The sequence below is a fragment of the Arachis stenosperma genome, chromosome 6 (assembly GCF_014773155.1).
Source record: "Arachis stenosperma cultivar V10309 chromosome 6, arast.V10309.gnm1.PFL2, whole genome shotgun sequence".
NCBI classification, from domain to species: Eukaryota; Viridiplantae; Streptophyta; class Magnoliopsida; order Fabales; family Fabaceae; genus Arachis; species Arachis stenosperma.
Window position 1 is genome coordinate 20,318,781 of NC_080382.1, and position 9,645 is coordinate 20,328,425.

General features: G+C 28.2%; 2 protein-coding genes across 3 annotated transcripts; one reads left to right on the top strand and one right to left on the bottom strand.

Moving 5' to 3' along the window:
* The first annotated feature begins 297 nt into the window (after positions 1 to 297).
* On the top strand, positions 298 to 3,300 carry LOC130936565 (uncharacterized). 2 transcript variants are annotated; one of them, XM_057866656.1, is made up of 6 exons: positions 298 to 550; positions 676 to 928; positions 1,263 to 1,403; positions 1,953 to 2,072; positions 2,610 to 2,705; positions 2,984 to 3,300. In XM_057866656.1, the coding sequence occupies exons 2-6, from the start codon at positions 710 to 712 to the stop codon at positions 3,113 to 3,115; spliced, it is 708 nt and encodes a 235-aa protein (XP_057722639.1). In that variant the 5' UTR covers positions 298 to 550; positions 676 to 709; the 3' UTR covers positions 3,116 to 3,300. The 2 variants fall into 2 exon arrangements, with proteins under 2 accessions (XP_057722639.1, XP_057722640.1); XM_057866657.1 differs by having other exon boundaries at positions 814 to 928.
* Positions 3,301 to 3,412: 112 nt separating this feature from the next.
* Positions 3,413 to 6,679, bottom strand: LOC130936614 (26S proteasome regulatory subunit S10B homolog B-like). Its single transcript, XM_057866710.1, has 10 exons — positions 6,423 to 6,679; positions 6,108 to 6,227; positions 5,422 to 5,558; positions 5,138 to 5,299; positions 4,923 to 5,009; positions 4,754 to 4,840; positions 4,504 to 4,641; positions 4,011 to 4,202; positions 3,828 to 3,926; positions 3,413 to 3,720 (listed from the first exon to the last, which is right to left on the bottom strand). The coding sequence occupies exons 1-10, from the start codon at positions 6,520 to 6,522 to the stop codon at positions 3,646 to 3,648; spliced, it is 1,197 nt and encodes a 398-aa protein (XP_057722693.1). The 5' UTR covers positions 6,523 to 6,679; the 3' UTR covers positions 3,413 to 3,645.
* Between the last annotated feature and the right edge of the window lie 2,966 nt (positions 6,680 to 9,645).

Sequence of the window (9,645 nt, forward strand, 5' to 3'; positions counted from 1 at the left end):
GTCCACCAAGTGCGATATGATCGAAGTTAAGTGACTAAATTTATGGTTTGAGTTGGTTCGCAAGTTTGAACTATCAATTCCTATATATCATATGTTTTAATTAAGCATCTCAAATTAATGTTATATATTGTTGTTGTTATTACTCTAGCTCAATTCTAATTATCCATGTATAAATAATAAAAATAGATATAATATATTATTAATATAATAAATGCGGTAGGTGCGGCAAATTTAGGTGACAGCCTATACCTATCTTGCAATTGTACTTCATACTCTCCATTGCTTCACCATTTTTATGTTTGTTTTTATTTTTTATTTTTTTATTTTCTTTCTGTTCTTCCATTCCATGCAATGCAACGCAACTTATTATTTTTTGGGGTCCCTCTCTTTTATTTGAATTGATTGACAAAATTTGTAGTGACTCATATTCATATGGCCTTAGAGGAATTAAGATCTTCACTTCTATCCTTGATATAATATATAAGAAAGCATATATATTCTCCTAAATTTCCTCATCAAAATCTTCTTATCTTCTGAAGCTTAATTTGCAGTAAGTATATACTATATACCTCTCTCTCTCTCTATGTTCTTTCAATATTTTGGAATCTTATCTTATACTATAATATGCATGATGAATTGAACAATTCATGAACTTATTGTTCATTTGAAACACAGATTTTGGTGGTGTTTTTAGCACATAATAATAATAATGGAAGAATCAATTAAGAACATGATTGTTGTTGGAGTTGTTTCATGGTCATCAGCATTTCTTGTTACAAGGAGGATCCTTCAGAAGCGTTCTTTTGATTTCAGCAACAGAGTTATCTCAACAATTCATGCAATTTTGGCAGTCACGTTGGCTTCAATCTCTGTTCAAGATTGGAAATGTCCAATATGCCCTGTAGCTTCAAATTCTTCTCTTACACAGGTATTATATATATCATGTATTATTTAATACTAGAGAGATGTATTTATCAGGTTAGGTTAAATTGCGTACATTATACTTTTTGAATACAGTCATTTTGTCAAGTAACATTTTATTTTTTATATATCACAATAAAAACAGAAGAATTAAAGAATCTGCCTAAGAAATATAACATAATCAAGTTTGATTCTTCACAATAACTTTAGAGACTGAAATTCAAATAATTATCTAAATTCATAAGTTCTAATATATTTTCTTTTTCTGAAAATTATGCCAAGCCAAGCAAGATTACTTCCATTGAATGAGAAAGTTGCTAATGTTTGAAGTGTGAATTCAGATGCAAGTTCTGGCAGTGAGCGTTTCATATCTGATATATGATTTGGTGTGTTGTCTGTTTGGTGAAAGAGTGAGTATGGACAACACCATCCACCATTTGGTTAGCATTCTTGGACTTGGTGCAGGTCTTTGCTATCAAAAGGTAACTAATTACTAAATAATAACATTTCTCACTCTTTACAATTATTTTATCTTATTTTATTTCCAAAGTTTTGTGAAACAAAAACCAATAACAAACTTTTACTGTTTTACTTTTTCGAAAATTAGGAGTGAAACTCGAACCTATAACTTCTAGATGAGTATGAAAATATTATGTCATTTGAGCTATAACTTGTTGGTATATATTCTCTTTCTCTAACAAAATTATTAAACAGAAAATATACCAATAAATTTATGTTTAGTTTGTGTTTTTATTTTGTTTTCTGAAAAAAAAAAGTAAAAATAATAAAATTATATACTTTTATATTTTTTCATAAAATTTTAAAAATAAAAAAATTAAAAAATAAATAAAAATACAAACTAAACGCATATTAAATATATCGTAATATTCTTTATAGTAGCTAAAAGTGGGATAAATATTAGTTTATTTGAACTAATCAAAGTGAATTAAGATATCTTTAAGGAACAAAACCCATTTTTAAAATTTCATTATAACTAATGGCTAATTATTGTTGCATATATGTGGGAGAAGTGTGGTTCAGAGATGGTGGCATGTGTTTGGATAACAGAGATGTCAAGTCCTTTCTTGCATTTGAGGGAGCTTCTCAAGGAACTTGGTTATAGGGACACTCCTCTTAATTTGGCTGCTGATGTAAGTACTTCTACTTACCCTTTAATTAATTAAATTTCCCCTTAATTAGGTTAAAATAGTTTCTAGATAGAGACATTTAGCTGTCTCATTAAGGTATGATTTGAATGTAGCTAATTTAGTGACACTTATGATATTATTAAATCAACTTATATTTTTTATTTTAGGTAATATATGTCTTAAAAATATATATTAAGATTATTGATTAATAAATTAAAAATATCAAAATTAAATTTTTAATATATTTGTTATGTATTTATTAAAATAAAAATTTTAAAAATTTCTGTTAATAGTAATTTTAAGTCATTTATTATTATTATTATTATTATTATTATTATTATTATTATTATTATTATTATTATTATTATTATGTTTGGGTCTGGAATGCTATGAAGAGTTATACATTCATGAAGATACAAAGTTATGCTTCACTAAATATAAATTTAATAAATGACGAATTCATATATTGACCATGTACATATATATGAAAAAAAAATGATCACAGTAACTAACAATTTAAGTTTGGTATAACGATTTCAGCTTCTGTTTGCTGCCATATTTACATTTGCAAGGATGGTGGCTGGACCCTATCTCACCTATGTCACTTTATCTGCCAATAATCCATTTCTCATCAAGGTATAAACATTATTCATAGCAAAATATCAAAATAGTTTTCGAAAGATTATTTCGATAAAAAAAATAACCTTTAAAAATAGTGATTATTCATTCAATATATCTAAAATATTGGTTTTATTTGGAAAGTTAATTCAATTGTCAAACAAAGCTAATTGTTTGAGAATATTGAATACATAATTAATTCTTTTGAGTTATTTTGTTGAACAAATAATTTTTTAGAAACTATTTTAGTACTTTCTTTTGGAAAAATATTTGAATGATTCCAGTGCATGTTACAGGCTACAGCATTGGGTTTGCAGCTAGTAAGTGCATTCTGGTTTTTCAAAATCCTAAGAATGGTGAAATACAAATTGACTAAGAAGAAATCTACATCTATAAATGGCACCAACCATGTCAACGGTATAAAATAGTAGATGTGTGTATAAAGTAGCAATCCAATCTTCGACTTGTTTGTATTTTAGATCATTCTTTAATTTTTATTTGGAAATTAAATTATGATTTGGGCAAAATCATTAAGATAGAATTTTTTGCCCAAGTTGTAGTTTAAAACTTGATATGCAATCATGTACCAAACAATTTAATTGATTCTTGTACCCAGCAGACATCTAATTATTATTATTATTATTATTATTATTATTATTATTATTATTATTATTATTATTATTATTATTATTATTATTACTCATTAATGCCACATCTACAATAACTTTTAAGCTACATAGTTTTAAGAAGATATATTTAAGATTTAGAAAATTCATGATACTATCATCACTCTTAACAAAAAAAAAAAATTGACATTGGTTGGAACAAATATCAAAAACTAATTTATAAAATACAAACTGTGAGAAAGTCAATGCAAAACAGATTGCATGATGCACATTTCTTGTTCTAATCATTCACTACCCGGATATCCATGGCTCTAAGAATTTTTATGTAGTCTTTACTCTTTCCCAAAATCAGCACTGTAATGAGCACTTGATTCAAGCTTCTTAGCTTCATTCAGTTTTCTAACAGCCTGAAACAGAAGAATGAAGTCAAATTATTGTTCTGTTACATGAGTTGGTAAACCCCTTGTATGTAATTAATACACAGAAAAATCACCTCCCTCAAGATGGAACTTACCTTCATAAAATCTTCATGGATCACATAGTCGCGCTCTGCACGAATTGCGGACATTCCAGCTTCCGTGCAGACATTTCGAAGATCGGCCCCATTAAAACCCTATAAGTTTGCCAAAATAATTAAAAAAAACAATCAAACATGGATCAGTTGGCTAATAAAAGTAACCAAAATGTTTGTACTCACCTCTGCAAGCTTCACAACAGCTTCATAGTCTATTTCACCATGCTTAGCAATCCCAGCAGCATGAATCTTGAGAATTTCCATCCTCGATAGTTCATTTGGCAATGGAATTTCTATTTTCCTATCCAACCTTCCAGGACGTAGAAGAGCAGGGTCCAGTACATCAGGTCTGTTCGTTGCCATTATCATTTTAACCTACAATTCAAGCAACACAACAATCGAATTTTCCATAAAATTTATTCTACAGAGGGCTAATAATTGCAAACAGAAGACAAATTAATCAGAAATGGTTGATACGATTTACATTACATTTGAATCATATCTCACATGTTCTACAGGCTTTATCCAACTATACCTCCACAAGGCCACAACCAACAAATAAAACACCAAGATAAAGTTTTTAATCCTTCTAAATTGCTACAAGGAAGAGAGAAAATGTTTCTAAACCATCACAGTGGTCTCCAAATAAAAACAAAGTAAATGAAGCATGCTGTACCTTTCCAAGTTGATCAAATCCATCTAGTTGATTAAGCAACTCCATCAGTGTTCTCTGAATCTCACGATCAGCACTTGTTCCCTCACTAAAACGGCGTCCACCAATGGCATCGATCTCATCCATAAAAATGATGCAGGGCTTGATAAACAAAGTAGAGATTCAGAACTACTTCACACACACATGCATACATACATATCTATACAAATAGATACACACATACATGTAGGAAAATACTTCGCAAGAATCTCACCTGGTGATCACGTGCATACCCAAACATTTCTCGTATCAACCTTGCACTTTCTCCAATGTACTTATCAATTATGGCACTTGAAACAACCTACATCAGAAGTTAGGAGTAAGACACTATTACCTTAAAAGGAAACTTCAAATACAAAAATTCAGAAAGAAACAAATCTGACCTTCAAGAAATTAGCATCGATATTACTGGCAATTGCCCTAGCTAACAGTGTTTTACCCGTACCAGGAGGCCCATAAAGGAGAACACCCTAAAAAAATGAGAATAGATAATATTCCAGTCAAATGCAAATTACAAAAAAAATGCTACTTTACAGGAACAAAAAAAATGAAGATGGCATGCTGCCAAAAACAGAGTTACACCAAACAGATCAATCACCTTAGGAGGTTTAATTCCAACACGAAGAAAAAGTTCTGGATTCATCAGAGGTAATTCAATTGATTCCCTCAATTCCCTTATCTGATCAGAGAGACCACCAACAGCGGAATAACTCACATTACCGGGATCCTCGTGCAGCATATTGTAAACAACTGGATCAACCTGCCAACTCATGACAGATTAGTGCTACTTATTCATCAAATAATAAAAAAACCCCAATTAAACACTGGACATGAACATATTCATCAAATAATTATCTCAAGAGAATGAATTGTGCTACATACTTCACGTGGAAGAGCTCGCATTATGGTGAGTGTTGTCATATCAAGAACCACTCGTGTACCGGAAGTCAATTTTTCCTTATCAACTTTACTCCGGCATCCTACCACATACCTTGGTCCGCTGCTTGCTTTAACAATCACTGAGATAACCCAAGACACAAAATACAAGTTATATCATTGAACCAATCATAAATCCAAATCAACCAAGAAAACTAAGAAGATAGTATATGGTATAGCTACCTTCTTGCTAACTAAACTAGATCAATATAACCAAGAATCAGTTAAGCAAAGAAATAATCAATCTAGTAATAAAGACAGATAAGATCAACTTACACCACCCTAAGTTAAATTAATCCTCACGCCATTAAATAATCTTTTCAATCCACTATCATTTAATACCTTCTTCCATAGGGATAAAAACAACATAATAAATGCTTCCTAATACCGACAAAAAAGAAGTCTTTTAATTTTAAGTGTTCATTCTGCAAATTTTGGCACAAATGATCAATAAAATAGATAGCTATAATTCAATGTTAAGGCTACATTACAATATCATAAGTTATTAAGTGTGTCAAGTCTTAAATCAATGTGAATTGACACCTCCACTATGCCGGTAAGACAGACAAGCATCTTAAAGCAGAAAATTTTGAATAGAGTTCAAAAATAAAACAAAAAAATAAAAAATTTACAGCGTTCATTGTCAAGAGGCCTGAGAACTTCCCCAATGATCTGGCCAACACTTTGAAGAGACTTCAAGTCATCCTCCGTTTTATTGAACTCTTTCTTCGAAGCTCGCAAATTCTCTCTCACTGACACAATTCCAGTTCCAACAAATTAAAATTAACTAATAATCAACCAAACAAATCACATATAACTTAAATAAACAAAACCCTAACAGCTAAAGCAGCTAAACATTTATGATTCATTCATTCCTCTTCCCTTTCTCAAAACCCTAACGAAATACAATTCCCAAAAGGAGATATTTTAAATTAAAGGAGGCGAACCTGATCGAACTCTGGATTCCAATTCCTTGTGCTGGAGGAGCTTCTTTCGATAATCCGCCACTGCGTTACGACGTCTTACGGCGTCTTCAGCGTCTGTCATTGTTAGTTAGTTATAAATATTGGTTCTTTCTTTAGATGTTGGATTATCAGAGAACAAAAGAAGCTTAACTCCAAGCTATGTGGTGCGTTTCCAGAATCTACAGGTTTTGCGGCTTCTACTCTCTTCACAAGCTACCGTGTCTTGTTCTCTACGGCAATTTGTGTTTGTAATGTCCAAACTACCCCTACAGAATACAGTAATATAGCATAGCTTTTTTTTTATGTCTTGGACTAAGCCCAAAATCCTACCCGAACCCCGACCCACCCAACCCAAGATCTAAGGGTGTGTTTGGAAAACCCGTTTAAAGGGAAGAAGTACGTTTAAATTTCTTGAAAGTTTCAACTTTTGGTTTGGCAAATTTTTTTCTCATGAACGCAGAAGTGATTTTACTGCCAAAACCACGTTTACAAGAAGCAACTATTTGTAGCTTCTGCGTTTTCTTAACTGGCTTTTAGCCATAGACACTAATAATTTATTTACCTTTTACCAACTTTATCCTTTATACATGTTATTGTATTATTCATAAAATTCTTGTTATTTCTATTTATATGAGTTCTATTTTCTATTATTTATTATTTTTATTTTTTTCAACTATTTGTTTGACATTATATATTTTTATAATTGTGATTTTTGTGTATTATGGTTGTTATTATCTTTCTATAATATAATTTATTAATTATATTAGGCAAAGTAAAATAAAAAAATTAACTGTAAATAATAATAATAGTAAAAAATTGTAACATACTAAAAAACGAGTACCAAAAATACTAAAAATATATTATATAAAAGATCATTAAGAACTTTTAGATTTGTTTCAATCAGTATAAAGTAAATATTTAATTTTTTATTATTTTCAGTATTCTCTTTTATAATTGTAATTCTCGTATACTATGTTTTAGTGTAATCTTTTATAATATAGATTATGATTCCATTAAAAAAGATAAATTAAATAAAAAATTAATCATAAATAATAATAAAATCATAAACGTTGGATTCCAAATTAATATTAAGAATAAGATTATTGAGAGTACTAGAATAAGAATACGATGCAAAAAATACTAAAATAACATTTAATACTTAAAAAATGTAACATATTTGATTAAATATTCTTTTATATATATATAATTTAAATTTTTATTTTTATTTAAAAATATATTTTATCTATTTTTATATGTTATTTTTATTTTAGTAAGTAAATATTAATTTTATTATAAAATTAACTAATAAGATATATTTAAATATCTAAATTAAAATAATAGGATAATATAAAAAAAATTTTAAGTTGATGTCCATTTTAGTAATTTTTTATTTAAAAGTGATTTTAAATGGTATAAGCCAAACAGGATTTATTTTACTATAATCCATTTTGATACAAAAATTACCAAACATAAATCACTTTAACACAAACTTACTTTTGATCAAAATTAAATTTGCAAAATCAATTTTATGCAAATTCCCACTTGTAAACTGTAATCCAAACACATACTAATTAATTCCTCTCTCACTTCAAAGCCACTGCAGTTTGCAGGAAGATGTTCCCGTTGTTATTATTATCTCTCCTTTGCAACAAACAAATTACAAGCTCCTTCTTTCGTTTAATTACTGATTTTGGATCAAGCATTGGTGTAATTGGATCAAGTCCGAATCGGTCTCTCTGTCGTTTTCTTCCGCACGAAAGTCCATTACAAAGAAAAGAAGAAAATTACACAAGGCCGCAGCCATACTTCACCGACGATGTTCTTGATATCCATTTTATCAATTTCTGATCTCTTCCAAAATTTTGAATTCCATTTGGGCATTGCATTGGACTTGTAAAATCTTCCTTTTGACACTTACATGGCCCAGAACGTTGGTCCAATAATAAAATATATATTTTTTATTTTTTAATAATTATAAAATAATTTTTATTTTATAAATTATTATTTTATTATTTATCTATTATGTTTATTAACTATTAAAAACAAAAACAACGAAATAAATCTTCTATTAATCTGACTTTTATAAATATTTTGGCAATGTGAATCCTTGATATCTGTAATCACGTTTTTTTAAAATCTAATAAATTAAAATTATTACACGTTCGATTGAATTACGCAATAGAATATAAGTTTTTGCTTATTTAATCGATTGGTATTTCACAAAGTAATAAGAGTATTTTCTTATGGTCAATCGATTGAATTCTATTATAGAATGAATTTTTTCACCATTCAATCGATTGGTATGATAATACAATTAATTGAAATTTGTTATGTATTCAATCGATTGATATGATATATATATATATATATATATATATATATATATATATATATATATAGTTTAAAAAATTCATATTTTTATGATGAAGTAATGTCGTTTTTATTTATTATTTCAATAACAATGTCATACAAATATTATGTCTTGTCAATTATATTTTATTTTATACAATTAATTTGTTTATAATTTTTTATTTTTTTATTTATTTACATTCTATTTATATGTTTGTATATATTAATGTTATTTTCATTCTTTAGATGTTTATGATATAAATTAATATTTTTTTAATTCTTATGTAGAATTTTTTTTAATTTCTTACCATTTTTTGGAATAATGTGCTTTGCATTGATTAACTTTGGAATAGAATTCTCTAGAGAATTGGAATTCTATTTCATGTTTTGGTATAAAAAAAATAGTATTGATTTCAATTCTAATGAAATTTCAATTCTCATGTTATTGTGTTACAAAACCAATTGATTGAATAAGAAAATATCCATATTGTTTTGCACAATTCAATTGATTGCGTAACAATTCGAATCGATTGAATTTTGAGAAAATTCATATTGACATGCAAAATTCAATCGATTGTATTACACCTCCAATCAATTGAATTTTGAAGAAACGTGCGATATTCAATCGATTGAATTATCAAGAAATAAGATTTTTCTATCGTTTACTAAGAGATCAAGAACAAATAAATTTGTTGATTCGCATTGCCAAAATATTGATGAAGGTCACGATTAATGGAAGATCTATTTCGTTGTTGTTTTTATTTTTAATTGTTAATAAACATAATAGATGAATAATAAAATAATAATTTATAAAATAGAGCGTAGATTTAATAATTAAATAATATATAAAGGATTA

Coding starts and splice junctions, on each gene's coding strand:
- LOC130936565 (XM_057866656.1), top strand. CDS start 710: ATGGAAGAATCAATTAAGAACATGATTGTTGTTGGAGTTGTTTCATGG. Junction 1,404..1,952: donor CAGGTCTTTGCTATCAAAAG/GTAACTAATTAC, acceptor ATGTGGGAGAAG/TGTGGTTCAGAGATGGTGGC. Junction 2,706..2,983: donor ATAATCCATTTCTCATCAAG/GTATAAACATTA, acceptor TGCATGTTACAG/GCTACAGCATTGGGTTTGCA.
- LOC130936614 (XM_057866710.1), bottom strand. CDS start 6,522: ATGACAGACGCTGAAGACGCCGTAAGACGTCGTAACGCAGTGGCGGAT. Junction 4,841..4,922: donor TCGATGCTAATTTCTTGAAG/GTCAGATTTGTT, acceptor CTTCTGATGTAG/GTTGTTTCAAGTGCCATAAT. Junction 4,203..4,503: donor GATTTGATCAACTTGGAAAG/GTACAGCATGCT, acceptor CTTGAATTGTAG/GTTAAAATGATAATGGCAAC.